Source organism: Myxocyprinus asiaticus, chromosome 46, assembly GCF_019703515.2.
Source record: "Myxocyprinus asiaticus isolate MX2 ecotype Aquarium Trade chromosome 46, UBuf_Myxa_2, whole genome shotgun sequence".
Classification (NCBI taxonomy): Eukaryota; Metazoa; Chordata; class Actinopteri; order Cypriniformes; family Catostomidae; genus Myxocyprinus; species Myxocyprinus asiaticus.
Window position 1 is genome coordinate 7263286 of NC_059389.1, and position 19215 is coordinate 7282500.

A 19215-nucleotide genomic window follows, 5' to 3' on the forward strand; every position below is an offset into this window, starting at 1 on the left:
GCAGCAGTTCTGCAGATGGAAACGCCTTGTTGATGAGAGAGGTCAATGGAGAATGGCCAGGCTGGTTCGAGCTGACAGAAAGGCTACCGTAACTCAGATAACCACTCTGTACAATTGTAGTGAGCAGAATAGCATCTCAGAATGCACAACACAGCGAACTTTGAGGCAGATGGGCTACAACAGCAGAAGACCACGTCGGGCACTTTATTAGGACCATAGTGTTCCTAATAAATGTTGACTTTAACATCAGTTTTGCAGCATCATATTTCCTGATGCAAACATCTGAGACTCCAGAAAAAGCACACATTGAATATCTTGGATTACAGCTAATTAAACCAAGATTTTTCATTAAATTTAGCACATCAGTTAAACCATAAATACTGATCTCTTCCTGCCTCCATTCTCATAATACAGCTTAGAAAAGAATTTGCCCAAACCTTTTGCTGTTTGCTTGAATAACCAAGCTGCCTGAATGTATAGTGTGCACACTTTTCTGAAAATAAGAATGATCTGGCAACAGATTTGATTATTACCAAAATCCTATTAAGGCAAGTCAAGTCACTTTTCCACCCAACTCGTGAAAGCTGATTCAATTGATTCAAGTACTGCTTTGCCTACAAGAAACATATTTCAATTCAGCAATCAAATTTAAAAACAATGGTCGCAAAAATTGTGTTTGTTTACCTCAAATCATGCAAAAATCCAGCTAAGGCTCATATCAATGCAAAGACGTAAAAAAGTAAGAGTAGTATGGTACTATGCCATTACAAACTCGGCCAGTCTCTGTCAAACAGGTGCTTGTAACTGTAGCAGGACTTCCAATCCTACAGCTGCCATTTAGCATTTGGATTGTCCCATTCATAAGAATACGAGTGACCCTTCTCATTCTAAGATGTCTCCGTTATCCAGACCAGTAGCTTATCCCTGCATACTGAGCATATACACACACAGCTGCACTTTCAGATAATAACTCACAATGATATCAGAATCCACTAAGAGCACATTCAGCTAACTGGTGTTTTCTTGTAAACCTGCACAGATATTCAATGGAAAATAACCACATGATGCACAGCTGTTCTTGCTGCCGCGAGATGAAAACCATCTCTATGCAGGTCAAGCTGAGGTGTCCCAATGACAGCGAGATTCTTCATAAATATGACTACATTGAGAGCTGCAAATGTACACCTACAGTTTGTGAAGAACAACACAGCCTGAGGACCGGATAAAAGATGCTGACATTTGAAGATTCAAAGTCTGCCAAACCTTGCTTCTATTATTGCTGATTTAAGCATGATTCAACTATGTATCACATTTAGGAACAACATTATTTGGATGAATGAACTCAGCAATTGCAAATAAGGTTGAGTGTAGGATGGTTTTGGAGAAAGAAAATAAATAATTCATGTTTTTATTCTAGGGGTATGGTTTTCACTTTTACTAATTTTGCCTTTTATTTTATAATGAAAGAAATTTTAAAATTCTTTCAAAGCTTTTTGCTCTTTTAATGAAATTAATGATGAACACAATAAAGCAATCAGTCAGCAACAATTTATGTCCACTGGATTTTTTTATTTAAAAAACCTGTGAATGATATAAATGGGTTATGGCAGGTTTTTTATTTTTATTTTAATATGCTCCTTGAGGTTCACTTATAATATTAGTAAAGTTTTTGCACACACACACACACACAAAGAAAAGAAAAGTCATGTTTTACAAAAAAAAATTATCATTTTCCACCCTCTGAAATGCTCTGTTTTGACGCTGCTTGTCCTTTAAAGAGATAGTTCACCTAAAAATGAAAGTTCTCTCATTTACTCATTTACCCTCATGCCATCCCAGATGTGTATGACTTTCTTTCTTCTGCAGAACACAAACGAAGATTTTAAGTAGAATATTTCAGCTCTGTATGTCCATACAATGCAAGTGAATGGTGGCCAGAACTTTGAAGGTCCAAAAAGCACATAAAGAGAGCATAAAAGTAATCCTTATGGCTCCAGTGGTTGAATCCATATCTTCAGAAGCCATTCTGGATTTATATTAAAGGATTTAAATATTGATCTGTTTCTTACCCAAAGCAATGATCAGAATCGAATTTAAAAATTGGTAAATGCGTTAATCGCAATTTAAGAAACATTAACGCATTAAACATTTTATTAATCGCATGTGTTAATGTTAATTTCGACAGCTCTACTAAAACAATTTTGGTTATTAAAGGGGCTAGTTATATCAGAAAAACGTAAACTTGAAGACTTCACATTTGATCTTAGGACATTAGAATAACCATCTCTGTCTTTGAGCAGGACGTAGAGGTGGAGAAACAGTCCCACTTTGCTATCGTCAGCTCGAAGACAGTTGCTTCCACTACCGTAAGAGTACACATTTAATCTCCACTCTGTACAGACTCACATTTTGCACAAGAAGTCACAATAACTAGTTTAGAATCCTCTAATCCTCTGCTGTTTGCATCTCTTCCTGTTCAGCTTTTAGTCTTGTGTCAGGTTGGAAAGGTGTTGGATGAAGTTTACTGGCTGATTGCCAAGAAGAAAGGCCAGATAAGCTCAGACAGAACAACCTCAGGTAACACACGTGTACACGCACTCTCACACACACACACACACATACACGCCCCAAAACAATGGGTCATGCTTTATTCTCTTAGACAACACTGTGAGAACTTACTGTGTGTACATTTATTAGGAAGTACCCAACAGACACTTGGTCAGCAGGACCCAATTGAGAAGGCCATCATGATTCAGTTGGGGACATTGTTAACAGCTTTACATGAGTTCAGACCTCCCTGCCCACAGGACCCTGCTCAGACACACTGATGAGAGAACTCAGCTGAAACTACAGCATCCTCAGAACACTTACCAAATATGTAAGTACTGTACTAAATGCACACAAACACATCTGGACCTTACTTCAGTAATATTTTTGAATTATAGTCTTTTTAAATCTTCAAGTTCATTTTTCTTTTCTTAGTATATCCAGTTGTGTGCAACCCAGCCTGGCCAACTCCCTGCACGACTGGAGAAACTGGTGAGCAGTTTTTATTACATTTACTTATTTAGGCTGCTGATATGAATCACTCCAATATTATTTATATAAAGTTAACCGTTAGACATTTTGTTTTTGCACCCTGGTAACTAGGACTGGGTAAAATAATGATTTTCAGATGCATCACAATCTTCATTAGAACGATCTCGATCTAGATTCTTAAATCTCAAGATCGATATTTTGCTATTTGTGCAACTCTGTACTATGCAAGTAAATCTCTTGTATTTGAGAACAAATTTCACACTATGCGACTAAAAATGTCTGTGATTAAGTGCTGGCTGGTAAATGTTCAGATTTCACTGGCCAGTGATTGAGTAATATGTTGGCTAAGAAGTTTAGCAGTAAGATTCTTTCACTGCATTTTGAGAGTAAAAGTTTGATTTGACTCTTTCCTTGAAAAATGTGTCCAAAGATGAGATCCACACAATCCATTTGTCACTGAATAATGTCTCTTAATATCCTTTCTGTTCTTTAGTCAATTGTTGATCAAAAACAAAACATAAACATTTAATTCTAATCAAGAATAGCATGGATTAGGTAAACAAGCCATTCGAGTCCTCTCTTGTTACTATGCACTCATTTAAATGTGCACTTAGTAATGTATACCTCATTAAAAAAGTTTAACTCCTAAAGACAAGAACTGTAATTTTGCAATATATGTAGGAAATCATGAGCACTCTCATTAAAATGAAGACTCTAGTCATATCAGTAACCTTATAAAAGCTGTTTTATTCTACATGGAGAGGGTCCACACATGGGGGCTGCCATGTTAGAATCACATGACCAGCCAAATACTACTCGCTTAATCTCAGTAACCATCCTGTTATTTGACACTTTCACTCACTGATTAAAGTAATCATGGCTGACTGTGAATACTACATTTTGACAATGGCATCTGAAACTGAAAACTATTGATTTTAAATTATGCTGCATCCAAGCCGCTAGGTGTCAGTGTAAGTCCAAGATGACACAATGACAAAAGTTACTGAGTGCACCTTTAAAGATGCTCTTTACAGAACTGCCAGTTTTCCTAGAGACAGTGCTGATTTTGGTAACACATTACAATGTTTCATTCGTTAACATTAGTTAATGCATTAGGTAACATGAACTAACAATTAAAAATATTTGTTTTACATAATTTATTAATCTTTGTTAAAGGTGCTATATGTAATATTTTTACTGTACTAAATCATAAAATGACCATAATATGTCATTAGAGAATTAGGAAACATACTAAGTTGAAATACTGGCTTCTCTGAAAACAATGCTACAGCCAGTATATTCTGCATTGGAGTTTCCATTCCTGGCCGGAATTTCGGTTTATGTTTTGTTATGTGTGATCCCGTCCACTCACCAATAGTATTTCAACACTGCCAGGTTGCCAGATTTGACCAAGTTTGCAGGCAAACAACACTGCGTGCTGCCACCATGGAAGCCAGCAAACAAACTGGATCAGAGATTACAGATTCCACCCGACCTAAAAATCCTCACCATCCCTCTAAAAACCACCATGACCAGAGGCATAGTAAAACAAGGATAAATATTGGAGATGCCTTTGGAAGATGGAGACAGCTTAAAGCCCAGAAATCCTTTAAAACAAATGCTGAGTTGGCTAATTTGCATGTCAACATTCTGGCAACTCGCATGAGCTTAGAGTCTGGGGTGGGGCAGACAACTCAACAATATTTTGAATTTGGACTGCAGTACCCATTTCAAACGCTTGTTGTCAGTCTTACATATAGCACCTTTAATGTTAGTTCATTAAAATACTGTTGTTCATTGTTAGTTCATAGTGCATTAACTGTTAACATACAACTTTTGATTTTCAAAATGTATTACTATATGTTGAAATTAACATTAAATTAATAAATGCTTAAGAATTGTTTATTGTTAGTTCATGTTAACAAATGGAACCTTGTTGTAAAGCATTACTCTGATTTTTAGCACATGTTCTACAAATCAATGTTAATAGTATAAATTATGCAACGTGTAACAAAATTTTATATATGCAATATAATTTCATATTTATTGGAGTACATGGGTTTGTAAATTTTTTAAAAGCTAAAGCATGACCAAAAATATATATAATTTATAAAAATTAATATTTTGTAATGTACCTATTCAGAAGGTCCCCTGTATAATTAACAGCATTAGCTGGAAGAGAATAACTTATATATGTAATCAAATGGATATTATAACTGAAATATACCCATATGAATCGATATCGAATCGGAATCAAATCAGGAAAACTATCAATACCCAACCCTACTGGTAGAGATGTTTCATATTAAGATTATAAACAGTTAAAAATAAACATGTTTTTCAGATTCAGTCTGAGTGGACAATAAGCCTTCAAATTTTAAAGTCAAGAAAAATGGTGAAACAATATTGTAGATAATGATATATAGTATCCATATAGATCCTCAATCTGAATTTGTATGCATTGATCACACGAACACTAGCTTCAAGGATCAAGATTCTAAAGTAATTAATGAAAATTTCAGGTTTGGGGTTTATTCAACTTGTGGAATGCACCAAATATTTCTTCCCTGCCTGAGATTTTAATTCTATTTAAATTACCTTTTGTAAACATCTCATGTTTTTAACCAAAAAAGCTGTCCGGGTCTCCCTTGACTCCTCAGTGTTACTGTTCCATCACGTATGTACAGATATGTGTTTACTGTCTATGCACTGTATGCCATTTTCAAACTTCTGGCACTGAGGCTAATGCAGTGTTAAATGGTCCTCTTTTACAGAGTGGAGAGCTGACGGCAGGAGACCCAGAAAAGACGAAAAGAAGAAAAAAAGATGATGCTGTCGCAGCTGCATCAGTAAGAACCATTTTCACTTGTAATAATGCTTTGTCATGCAATGCAATTAAGAATGTTTCAAGAGTAATGTGGGTAGCTCAGTGGTAAAAGACGCTGGCTACCACCCCGGGAGTTCACTAGCTCGCTAGTTCGAATCCCAGGGTGTGCCGAGTGACTCCAGCCAGGTCTCCTAAGCAACCAAATTGGCCCGGTAGGGAGGGTAGAGTTACATGGGGTAACCTCCTCGTGGTCACCATAATGTGGTCCGTTCTCGGTGGGGCGCGTGGCGAGTTGAGCGCGGATGCCACGGTGGATGGCGTAAAGCCTCCACACGCGCTATGTCTCCGTGGCAACACGCTCAACAAGCCAAGTGATAAGATGTGCGGAGGCAACTGGGATTCATCCTCCACCACCCGGATTGAGGCGAATCACTACGCGACCACGAGGACTTAAAAAAGCACATTGGGAATTGGGCATTCCAAATTGGGGAGGAAAGGGGAAAAATGCTCTTAGTGCAACGTGTTGAACTTACATCAGCTTTGATTTTTATTTTCCAAGGCTAAAGTTCTCAGAGAGGCTGAAGCCATCCCGAACCCCATTTTCAACATTGAACAGTATGAAAAGTTTCTCACTCTCCATGAAATCAAAGGTAAAGTCCTTGTAGGGGAATTTTTTTGACCCTGGCTATATTCCCAGCCTATGCAGCAGCAGCAAACATGGAGGCACGTCTGTGAATATATATATATATATATATATATATATATATATATATATATATATACACATGTGGTGCCCTCTGCAGGTCAATCTGATGCAGTACATGAAACTGAGCACTTCAAGAGACTTCAGAATCAATGCTGTAACTCTGGAAGCTGCACTGCAGGAACACGAACAACAGCAGGATGAAAGCCAGCAGGTGTGGCTGTTTAAACTGTCAGTTCTGTGAGACAGCTGTTGGCTTGGTTTTCCTCAATGATGCGAGACTGAAAATTCTCAGCCTTCAGAGGAAAATCAGGCACCCAGGAAAAAGAGGAGGAAGCAGTGAAAAGTACACTTTCACCCCATTCATTCATCTTTTCCAAATTCACACAAGGAGCCCATAGAGTGTTATCCTTTGTTATATATCACAGATATTATTGGATCTTGTTATTTTCCTTGGCCAAAGATCCTTTGGTAATCTCAAGAATCTGGTAAATTTCCAAGGCCTCACCTGTTGGTATAAAAACAAGATACATATTATATTCATCATAATTGTTTTGGGCAACACGTATGTAATTATATGCCCATTTCTTGTTGAACTAATACTTTGCTGTCTTTTATTTTACATGAGTTTGTGAAGATCACTTTTAGTCCTAAATAAGGAGTCTTGAAGTTCAAAACACTGCTGCTATAATCTTAATAAATATATATGTCATAACTTGGCAGTGACAGTTTTATGTCACTCAGTTTATGATTAATCTCACCTTGTGGTATTCCATATCTCCGTTCCACTCCTGTAGGATTTGATGGAGTCATGCAGTCCATCGTCACCTCCTTCCGTAAGCACTGATCAATGTCTACAGCACTGAAGAAAGCCACTGACTGAGGCAGATCCTTCATTCCCAGTTTATAGGCAAACATACACCTGTGGACAGACAGTTGTTTTCAGACGTTGATTTTACAGGATAATGTCAAGTGTAAGGCAGAAATTAGAAGTTGGTCTTCACCTCGTAAGCAGGTTTGCAATCTGTAGGGCCAAAGCAGCTCTGTAGCGATCCTCGCTCTGCACCAGGTAACGCACCTCATCGTGAATACTGATACAGAAGCGCCCATCTATATCATGTTCCTCGAATAGCCACCGCATGGCCACCAGCATTAGGTGAAGATAGTCCACCGCTGAACTCTGCACCACCCAGTTTATCCTGCTGGTTATGAACTACAATACAAGCATTGTACTTGTTTAATATTGTAATAACATTCTGAATTTGAAACAGGTCACAAACAACATTCTTGAATGTTAAATCTTAAGATGACAGACGCTCACTCACCTCATCTTTAACGGCAGAAGGTTCCAGAGCTCTGGAGATCCTGCAGCCCAGCACTGGAGTTGCTGGTTCCTCAGAGTGAGCGATACTCTCCAGCTTGTTGAACATCTCTGATTCAGTACCATCCGCCCACACGCGCTGACCTGTAAGATTCCACTTCCTTTTCCTGCAGGAACTACAGGAAGTATAAAACATGCAGACACCTGTTAGACAAACAGCATTTTTTATGTCTCATTTTAGCCATCATTGATTATAGAAGTTAGACATCTGCTCAATTTTATGAAGAGATAAATATAGCAACATGGCCTCTACAGGGTTCCCACACTTTTCGACCAATGGATTTCCATGACTTTACCACAATTTTTCTTGTATTTGTTCAACTGACCCCTGACACTGACCTGACTAGTGGCCCCCAGGTAATTTTAAATTGGAGACTTCTCTAAACTATTTTCCACTGGAAATAGTTTAGAGTAGATCATACCTATAAAATTCTATTTTCACAATAGAAATTTCAACAACTTTTTACTGACTTTAGATTCAATTAATTTCCATGACTTTAACCTGATTGTTTTGAAATTTAAAGCTGAAGTGTTTAATTCGCAAATTTTGGGAATGTAACTTCTTGTTTCCATGAGTTTACCCTGATTTTGGAAATGTAACTAATTTCCATGAATTTACCCTGATTTTTTTTTTTTTTTTTTCTTCTTCAACTTATTCCCATGAATTTTGTACATGTAACAGATTGAAATTTACCCCGATTTTGGGGGGATTTAACTCATTTTCCTGAATTTTCCCTGATTTTTTTAGATTCAACTTATTTCCATGAATGTTTTTAATATAACAAATTTCCATGAAATTTACCCCGATTTTTGAGATTTAACTCATTTCAATTATTTTTTTGACTTTTCTGATTTCAGATTGTAATACATGTCAATACATGACTTTTCAAGAATTTTGTTTAGATTGAACTCTTTTTAATTACTTTCTATTTAAATAACTTCCATAAATGAAAGGAGTTAAATCTAAAACAATGACCTTTGTCTGATTTTTTTGTTTTTTATTTTTTAGATTTAACTCATTTTCATGACTTTTTTTCCTATTTTCTTTTTTTTTTTTTTCATTTATTTCTTATAGATTTAACTAATTTCAATGACTTTTCCCTGTTTTTATTTTTTTATTTTTTATTTATTTTTTTTGACTAATTTCCACTTTTCCAGGCCTGGAAATCCTTACTTTGTGTTATTAACAATTTTATTGATTCCAAAAATAAAACATACAAACACAACATAAAAAATGGAATCAATTATTGACATTATCACCCCCAACCCCCAAACATGCAGTACTGTGGTCACCAACAATTAAATCATCAAAATAAAATACATTAAAAAAAAACAAAAAAAAAACAAGATAGACATTCAAACAAAATCATTAAAACACATACCCAAATAAACTACAAATCCCTCTCCACAGCCATTCCCTGAGAACCATAAAAAAAACCTAAATAACCCCCCCACTTCTTGACAAACAAATCCCATTTCCCCAGCCTTCTAAAAAAACATCTCCTCAAACGCCGCCACCTCGCCCATCTCCCCGTAAATCCTTACTTTAAAATTCCCTGATATTCCCAGGTTTTTCATGACCTTATTGGGAACATTGCCACTATGCTCGTAACTGGACTTTTAAAGCATTTAGATGTAAAACCACTAAACATTTGGATGTACATTACAGAAACAAAGTCAAAAAATGGTTTGTATAACAAGGTAGTCAGCTGACCTTTGAGCTGCCAGTTTTGAGATCTTGCGTAACTCCTGCAGTGAGATTGTGCCATCCTCATCTCTCTCCACCTCCATATTCAACTTTTTCACCAACCATTCACCTTCCTCAGACAGGTGGTACCTGTCCAAACAATAGTTATTATTAGTAACATAAACCAGAGGTCTCCAACTTAAAATTACCTGAGGGGCACAAGTCAGATCAGTGTCAGGGATCAGTAGAGCAGTTGCAACAAATTAATTTGAACTATATATATATATATATATATAAGTTATTGCCATTCAGCTTGCATACACTTTGGCGCATGTGTTTACCCAAACTTTTTTGATGGATTTAAGCACAGAGGCTTGTTTTTTCATTTACATTTTCATTTGTAATGAGCTATGTGGAAAAAAATAAATAACAAGAGGCTATCATGAGGGACAAATTCTACCCATGATTTTACCCATCAATTCATTGACGCAATTAATTGTCTGACAGCAAGGCATTCGGAAAAAAAAACCTTTCTCCTTCAATTTTAGTCCTGGAAGAAAAAAACTGAATACCTTGAAGGGTTTTCAGCCTACCTGCGCAGGCCTTTGGTAAATGCGTACATCTGTCGCGCTTTACTAGCTGCTTCCTCTTGGCTCAGTCGGTGGTTGAACTGCAAGAGCAGTCGCTCCGCAAATGGCTGGCCAGCTCCATAAATCCGTCCATAGTTGAACACTTTGGCGTGCTCGCGGCTGATGCCCACTGCGTCTGCTGTACGACTGTGCAGGTCTGTGCCCTGACTTTTCTTTCCCTGGAGTGTCATCCAACCAAACGCTGTGCAGCCTGCAAAACAGAGATTAAGAATGATATAAGGGTGACCTTATACCTAAGCCAGGGCACATATTTTGAATTTACAGGGCCGTCGTGATCTGCCTTGCCCTTTAGATAAATTCCAACATAAGAGGCTCAGATCCATCTTCAAAGGAAGTCACCATGGGCTACTATCTTTAGAGAATTTGCATTTTAGATATCAATATCTGTCTTGGACATGTAATAAATAGAAACATTGGCATCTGAAATACCATGCATCCCAGCAAAGTGAGCTTCGCCCAGCACAGCAGCGATCCACAGCTCTTGAGAGTCCACATCTGCTCCCACCAGGTTATAACCAGGAGGCACCTGCACCATAGCCTTCAGTTCACTGCCTACACGATCTCTCTGCAAATACACACACAAAGATTTTAAATGCTACTCCATATTGAAACAGATGGGACAGTTTTCTGATAGCTACAGTCAAAAGCCAAGTGTCTTACTGTAACTATTACAGCATTATTTAGCTTAAAAAGACAATAAGCATTCATGTGAATTCATGACTTTCACTCACTTTAACTTTTCAAATAAACTGTCTGTTTATAACTGGTTAAAAAAACAAAGTAAAAAAATGTATGGATCATTATTGCTGTCTTACTCGAGCGTTACTTGCAGTCAGCCATGTCGGCTCTACAGCTCGACGAGTGACAGTCCCAGCTGTGATGACTTGAGGTAAAATGGCTCCATACTGTCCTTCCTCATCATAGTCATCATGTCTGATGGTGGAGCAAAGAGATGGTCACATGACACATGGTATTTAGAAAGGTATGAACTAGATGTATTAGAAGATGTACCACCGGCATACTTAATAACAGCACGTGGCAGTTCTTCTTTCCGAACCCATACTACCATTTGAGAACTGCACAGACAAGACAAAATAAAAGAATTTCAGATCAAATATATCAGGTTTAAGCACCATCCAGACATTCCAAAGTGCCAAAACAGGAATTTGGAAGTCTCAAACCTGATGCGTTTTTGTGCATTCCTCCAGAATGAGATCATCTTGTTGATTTCCAGTGCCCGTGTGGCATTTGTGCCACCCCGTCCGGCCTGAAGTGTACCATCCTCCATTTTAGTCAGGAAGTCTTTGGAAAACGGGCTACCAACGTTGTTCTCATTTCCATCCTGTGATTCCAATAGGTCATTTTTGCTGAGAAGAGCTATATGACAACATTGTATGGATTGGCAAAAGAGTTAAAAGAAGAAATGCACCTTATGAGGCAGTTTGAAGAACCAACACCCAGGGATGCTGACATCATTGTATGGTCCATTTCCATGGTGATAAGGACAGTCACTGTTCCCGTTTTGAACTAGCTAAAGAAAAAAACAAAACTATTATTACTCATCACAAACATGAAAAAATATAATTGTTGAAACTTTATATTTTCAACTTTTAAAATAACCGTAAGTAATAAATTCCCTAATATTTTAAAATTGTTAATCTATTTTTGCTCTAATATTTTAATATAATTTAATACTTAAATACAATTTGATATTTAAATATTAAATTGTTAATATATTTTTGTTCAAATATTGTAATATAATAATTTAATATTAAATACTATTACATATTTGAAATATTTAAAATACTTCAATGATATATTTTTGCTCAATTATTTTATTTTATACAATAATTTAATATTACATTAAATACTATTTCATGTTTAAAATAATATTTAAAATACTTAAATTATGTTGTTATATATTGCTCAAATATGTGAATTTAATATTTAAATATTGTTTCTTATTTAAAATAATATTAAAACTATTTTAAACAGATAACATTTTTAATCAAATATTTTAATAAACTTATTTAATATTTTATAAAATTTTAAATATATATACACAATTGAAAAAATAATCATTTTACAATATGCAATTTTAAAATAATGTTTGATGTTTAATACCATAAAAAATTAATACAGGTGTTATTAAAAATGCTGCTTAATGTCATTTTGTGATTTCTTTTTGGTTACTATAATGAACCTAACCTTGGTCCTCTTGGATGAGACTGATGCACTCAGTATGTCATCATCATACACCTCCAGACGACTCACTTCTTCAACCTACACACACAAGCACACAAACCCTTTCTAAACTCTCACAAAAATTCAGATATGGGCCATTTATATCATTAAGAGCATCTGTAAGCATGTTATCTACCACCATGGTTTTTGGGAAGAAAGTTCTATCCAGGCTCTTACTGTTTGCCATACTGCACTGTCAGTCAACATGATGTGATCAGAAGGCTGGCTGTCCAGACACTGAGGCTGTTCCTTCCCCTTTTGCTCACAGTACTCCTTATAGATGCTCTCAATCACCCTAGAAAACCATCAAAAGTTTCAGCAGTGCCAGTTGGTGTAGATTTAAAGTTAAAGGGAAAAAGCTGACTTCTTAGTGCACAAAGATAGGCCACTCCATATTTTCAGAATGAACATATGGCATGCATCCTAACACAGTCCTTATTGGCATTTTATTTTACCTGTAGGGGCATACGGGTCCCTCAGTGTCTTCTGATATTTCTAGGTTATCTCTGCGGCCTGGCACCAGGTAACCCCAGCCGTGCTGGTCTGTGTAATGCAGGGGAAAGCCGTCCCACGTGAGGCCCATCAGCTTGGGCGTGACCCTCATTTGTAGACTGATGAGACTGGCTCCAGGAGACCAGTCCTCTGCCTCAGACATCTTCACACACAGTTTACGGTACCAGCTGACAAAAAAGGAGGAATGTGTTTATAGTTATGCTATATAACTAGGTATTTATGCAAAATGTGCTCACTTGCTATGTAGAATCAAATCAGCCAGCGGGGACAGCACGCACCTGGGGTGGGCAGGTAAGTGTTGTCTCCTCTTTGGCAGGCAGCTAACAGTCTCCTTTAGTCTCTGCACTAGTTCTCTGCTGGGGTCTGGACTTTCCTCCTCCTCTTCTAAAGGAGGACCAGGATCTGTAACAGCAGGTAAACAATGTTACCACTAATATGCAATCCAAAAATCAGCACGAGGAGGTTTTAGGATGTCCAGGAAATAACATATCTTCATTATGAAGAGACAAGATCGAATGTATAATGAAAACATACCCATGTCCCAGTCTTTGTGTACATTTGTATTTGCTGCTGCTGCTGCTGCTTCTGCCTCCTGTTTGGCTTTCTTCTTGCTTACAGGCATTTTCTTCTGTTTGAAATCTTGAACGTCCCACTCCAAATCCCAGAGCCAGGGATCCTCTTTGTACCTGGAAAGCAAGATCAACACCAAACATAAGATTATCAAGCACTAACCACTGTTATATCATGTTTTCTAGACGTAGACCGATATATCGGTTTTACTGACTAATCAATGCAGATAGTTGTTTTTTGGAACTATCGGTTATCGGCAAAAATGTATACCGATAGTTACCGATAGTTTTTCTTTTTTATGTGTGATTTACAATCGCATGGGGATTTGCTGTATTTGAATCTTTCATCATTGACAATATTCATTTTTTTTTTTAATCCTCACTTCAATGCATATTTTATTATTTTGATTAGACAATCAAGTATTCTAAATTGAAGTGAGGGCATGCAAAGAAAAAAAGTTAATTTTTTGGCTATTATTAGGATTTTGGTTGAAAAATAAACTGCGTCTCGGATTTTATTCATTTTGGACTCTTGTAGTCTCTATGTCTGTGCCCGTCATAGTAAGGAAAGACTAAAAAAAAATTTGCATTCTACAAACCAATTTTACAAATTATAGGACGATTAATCGTTATCGGCCTTTTCCACCACTTTAGTTATCCACTATCGGTCAACCTCTAATGTCTTCCAAATATAATTAGCATATTTGGTTTCATGCTGTATAAAATCTATTGGGACATTACGGCACATACATTTAAAAAAAATACAACAACAAAAATTTTGTTTACCGATCATCCTGCAATAACTGACAGGCATCATCAGCCAGAATCATCAACGATTTCTTCATCTCTCTCTGCAGCTCCTCATACGTGTCCTGTGAATCTTCCAAGTACCGCCCCCAGTTCTGATTGACAGGAAGGTAGCACATGCCCATTTCCAGCATACCTGCAAGTGTCACTGGGTGAGGACACCTACAGAAATGCAGAATAGTTTTATCGCTTAACTACAAGATTTGACTGAGTAGAGTTGAGGGGCAGGATTATGCAAATATCAGGTCCTCATACCTCTCCATAAAAAGAGGCAGCTGCTGTGTGAAGACCTCATGTGTGGCCAGAACATCAAGAGCACAATACTGCATCAGCTCCTAAAGTTCCATAGAAGCAAACCAGAGAAATAAGACAATAGAAGAGTTATTCATCAGTCTACTCCTTTACTTATTTGAATAATCATGCATTCCTTAATTTATCTTCATTGTTTATGACCTGTAGAGTTGTTTGTTGTACCAGAATAAGGACATTAATGGATCTACAAGTATAAATATTTCATTTTGTAGAACCTCAAAACTTTTCTGCTTACCTGGAAGTTGGTCCTGACGTCAGACATGGTGCCCTTCACAAACACGTCTCTTGCTTCTTTCTTGAGTGGTTCTCCTCCCACGTACAGGGCGTGAACATCAGCAAGATTATTAATACTACTGATATTAACCCATTCCCACGAGCCGATCTACACCAATGAAAGACCCATTTAATTCACATTTATGCATTTCGAAGACACTGTTATCCCAAGTGATTTGAAGTAGGGATACACCAATATGAACATTTTGGGCCGATGCCAATTTTAATAAAAACTATAGGCCGATACTGATATTTTGCCACTTACCTTATTTTGTAATCAGATCATTGTTTAACATGGGAATTATGCTTTTAAATGTACAACAAGGTACATTTTTTAAATGTTATAACAATAAATAATTTCACTGAACATGGATTGGATTGTTGAACACATGACAGGCCAAAATTTTAAAGAGAGACACAATAAAAAGATAAATAGAAGATAAAAAGAAACGATAACATGATGACTGATATGAAAAAAGTTATTTTGTACAGCACTGTGCAAAAGTTTTAGGCACTGGTGAAAAATATTGCATAGTAAGGATGTCTTCAAAAATAATGACATAAATAGTTTTTATTTATCACTTAATGTCATACAAAGTCCAGTAAACATAAAAAAAGCTAAATCAATATTTGGTTTGGCCACCTTTGCCTTTAAAACAGCACCAATTCTACTAGGTACAACAGGACACAGTTTTTCTTGGTTGTTGGCAGATAGGATGTTCCAAGTTTCTTGGAGAATTCGCCACAGTTCTTCTATCTATTTAGGCTGTCTCAATTGCTTCTGTCTCTTTATGTAATCTCAGACTGACACGATGTTCAATGGGGGGCTTTGTGGGGGCCATGACATCTGTTGCAGGGCTCCCTGTTCTTCTATTCTAATCTTTTCTATTTGCAAATGTAATGTTTGGGAGTCTAAAATGTATATTTCATATTGACACACTAAAGCTGAAAATATACATAACTATCTTAAGATACATTTTTCGTGAAACATCTTATGTGCCAAAGACTTTTAAAACATATTTTCCAATCTGTTTTTATAGTTGAAAACAACATACACTACCGGTCAAAAGTTTTGAAACACTTGACTGAAATGTTTCTCATGATCTTAAAAATCCCTTTTAAATTTTGTATAATGTGGTATAATGTATATTGGATAATGCCGTCCAGACCGCTAGAGGGTGCCACTGGAGCACTGAATGCAGACTACATTTTCAAACGCAGCCTTTTGAGGTTTAGTAATCGCGCAAGGTCATATTGCGATTTCAATCTTAATTCAAACAATCACACAGCATTAAAGGAACAGTTCACCCAAAAATTAATATTCTCCCATCATTTACTCACCCTCATGCCATCCCAGATGTGTATGACTTTCTTCTGCTGAACACAAATGAAGATTTTTAGAAGAATCTTTCTCTGTAGGTCCTAACAATGCAAATGAATGGGTACAAACATTTTTAAGCTTCTAAAGGACACAAAGGTAGCATAATTAGAAAGTAATCAGACTCCAGTGGTTAAATCTATATCTTCAGAAGTGATATTATAGGTGAGGGTGAGAAACAGATCAATATTTAAGTCCTTTTTTACTATCAATCTTCACTTTCACATTCTTCTTTTGTTTTTGGCAATTCGCATTCTTCGTGCATATCGCCACCTACTTGGCATGGAGGAGAATTTATAGTAAAAAAGGATTTAAATATTGATCTGTTTCTCACCCAAACCTATTATATCGCTTCTGAATATATGGAGTTAACCACTGTCATATGGATTGCTTTTATGCTGCCTTTATGTGCATTTTGGAACTTCAAAATTTTGGTACCCATTCACTTGCATTGTAAGGACCTACCTTAAAAAAAATAAAAAAATATGTTCAGCAGAAGTAGTAATACACATCTGGGATGGCATTAGGGTGAGAAAATGATGAGAGAATGTTCATTTTTTGGTGAACTTTCCCTTTAATGGATATTATACAGATGTCTCAGAAGTCAAAGTCTGCTTTTGGTTGGTTTCCCTCATCATGTAGCCTATAGTTAAGCTCCACTTTCACAACTGTCAAAAATGACATATTACTTGTTCTTAGGAGTGCCAACCCTTCTGCATCTTGTGGCTATTATTATTTCTGGAGTTTTTACAAAGTGTGTTACTAAATAATTATAAATAAACCATTGTTTTTCATATATGCATTTTCATGCTTATAACCGATATGCCTGATGGTTTTAATTTGATCAATAATTGGCCGGTAAATATCGGCAGCCCATACATCGGTGCATCTCTACATTCAAGCTACACATTTTATCAGTATGTGTCTCCCGTGAGAATCGAATGCATGACCTATGCATTGCTAGCCCCATGGCCTGGCAATAGGAACCTTACAGAGACTCAAATCATGCAAAAGTGAATTTATTAATGGTCTACAATGGTATTAGCAGAAAAATTATATTAAGAGACCATTTTAGTCTTTGATTAGATTGGATATATTTAGAGAGAACTAATCTAGATTCCATCTAATATGTGATTGCTCAAGAAAATAATAATTATGTTTGTACAAACCACTGGACCCTCAGAGCGCCGGCCAAGGCGTTTCATGTGTTCCTTGACCTCCTGTAGGCCTCTTCTCTTGCCGTACTTGCTAGACATCCAGAGCGAGCGCTGGAATCCCGTCAGTCCTGAAATAGCCATGTGGAGACTCATAGTGTCTAGAAAACGCATCTTGGTTCCCTGCAGTAACACACACATAGAAAAATGTCTACAGAATGTACATAAAAAGATACAGAAAAGGACAGTAGGACAGTGCAGTTCTAGTCATTTTATACAATAGCTGTGCATTCAATTATGCACATATGGAGGTAAGATCACATCAAACAGCTGAAAACGTCAAAAAACAAGTCCCATACCTTCAATAAATACTGCTCTTTAATGTGTGCCCGGTCAAAGCTCACATTGTGTCCGACCACAAGCCTCTCCTGCCATTGGTCACCCCGCGGTTTGGTAGAGTTTGAGGGGGTCTCAAGGGGGATGAGATCGGCAAGTGTCAGGTCACTGGACCAGGTGTACCTGTCCTCTATCAACCTCTTGCTGCACCATGCATACCTGTAAAATCAAATATATTCATATTGTTTTGTTTCTGTTAGTTCAGTTAACCATGAAACTTAGTGTCATTATTGGAATACATGGTAATACTGACATTGCTTTTTATAATGCACCAATTCAAATCCACTTGTACAAACAATAAGTGTTAGTCTGTTTGGTAATCTTATCAAACATTAAAGGGATAATTAATCTTAAAAGGAAAAATCATTTCAAATCTGTCTGAGTCAATAATGGCAGAATTTTCATTTGTGAGTGAACTATAACGTTACACATCAGTTGAGTTGTATTCGATTAAAACAGTGATGTCAATGGTATCATTGTGAATAGTGCCACATTATAGTCAATAAAGCCTCACCAGGCAGTCGGGGAAACCGCCACAGCCAGCGTAGGACAATGTCCTTCCGCCATGCAGACCTCCACATCAAACACAATAGCGTTCTCATCTGGAAAATCCACCCTGCGTCTCTCTCCATCTGCTCCATACCGTGTCCAGCCCACTTCCCAAGCCCATTCCTTGGGCATCCTGGGAAGTTGTGCTCCCTGAAGTTGGCTGGCCGCCTCCAGGTAAGGCAGGCTTTGCTTCTGGGCGAGAATGCGGAAGTGTCCATCAATGTCATTGCCATACATGTGGGGTAATTTGAGTTCCACATCAGGTAACAGGGCCGCCTCTTTCCCCCATAGTTTGTGTTGCTCCAAGTGCCTTATACTGCGTTCAATGTCCTCCTCTGTGTACTCCTGAGTTTGGCCCCGGAATATCTGCTCTTGCAGGTTCCTGGAGAGCATCTGGATGTTGAGAGGGTTCAGGCAGGTCTGGTCTGAGCCCTGCTGGGATTTGGGCTTCACTGAAGCAGAGCACCATCTTACCCCAAGGCCAGCTTGTTTGAACGTCTGCCAGCAGTGACGTGACCTCAGACGGGACAGCATCTCAAAGCCTCAGTAGTTGAAACTATGACATTTTAGGAGGATCCTAAAAAAATAAGATGCATCTCACAATCCACATCTAAGTATATTAAAGGACAGTTCACTCAATACTTTCTTTCTTCTGCTTAACACATATGAAGATTTTTAGAAGAATATCTCAGCTCTGTGAGTCCATACAATGCAAGTGAATGGTGGTCCAACA

At 37.3% G+C, this 19215-nt stretch overlaps 2 protein-coding genes and 1 pseudogene across 2 annotated transcripts in view; 2 read left to right on the forward strand and 1 right to left on the reverse strand.

The window, feature by feature from the left end:
- LOC127435681 (mucin-2-like) overlaps positions 1 to 1442 on the forward strand; it is a 33560-nt gene extending 32118 nt beyond the window's left edge. The window contains exon 47 of the mRNA XM_051689319.1: positions 1040 to 1442. Within this exon, the coding sequence (XP_051545279.1) occupies positions 1040 to 1226 (187 nt within the window). The 3' untranslated portion in view covers positions 1227 to 1442. The remainder of the gene's footprint in view (positions 1 to 1039) is intronic.
- LOC127435682 (Fanconi anemia group I protein-like) lies at positions 1337 to 6912 on the forward strand (annotated as a pseudogene).
- polg (polymerase (DNA directed), gamma) overlaps positions 6771 to 19215 on the reverse strand; it is a 13197-nt gene continuing 752 nt past the window's right edge. Inside the window, exons 2-23 of the mRNA XM_051690073.1 lie at positions 18448 to 19059; positions 17897 to 18092; positions 17553 to 17720; positions 14968 to 15114; positions 14676 to 14755; positions 14400 to 14582; positions 13579 to 13730; positions 13323 to 13446; positions 12987 to 13211; positions 12709 to 12826; positions 12496 to 12570; positions 11717 to 11818; positions 11469 to 11629; positions 11310 to 11363; positions 11103 to 11220; positions 10717 to 10852; positions 10231 to 10477; positions 9665 to 9787; positions 7895 to 8066; positions 7574 to 7782; positions 7331 to 7491; positions 6771 to 7077 (exon numbers count right to left, since the gene is read on the reverse strand). Of these exons, the coding sequence (XP_051546033.1) occupies positions 7001 to 7077; positions 7331 to 7491; positions 7574 to 7782; positions 7895 to 8066; positions 9665 to 9787; positions 10231 to 10477; positions 10717 to 10852; positions 11103 to 11220; positions 11310 to 11363; positions 11469 to 11629; positions 11717 to 11818; positions 12496 to 12570; positions 12709 to 12826; positions 12987 to 13211; positions 13323 to 13446; positions 13579 to 13730; positions 14400 to 14582; positions 14676 to 14755; positions 14968 to 15114; positions 17553 to 17720; positions 17897 to 18092; positions 18448 to 19016 (3597 nt within the window). The 5' untranslated portion in view covers positions 19017 to 19059 and the 3' untranslated portion in view covers positions 6771 to 7000. The remainder of the gene's footprint in view (positions 7078 to 7330; positions 7492 to 7573; positions 7783 to 7894; positions 8067 to 9664; positions 9788 to 10230; positions 10478 to 10716; positions 10853 to 11102; positions 11221 to 11309; positions 11364 to 11468; positions 11630 to 11716; positions 11819 to 12495; positions 12571 to 12708; positions 12827 to 12986; positions 13212 to 13322; positions 13447 to 13578; positions 13731 to 14399; positions 14583 to 14675; positions 14756 to 14967; positions 15115 to 17552; positions 17721 to 17896; positions 18093 to 18447; positions 19060 to 19215) is intronic.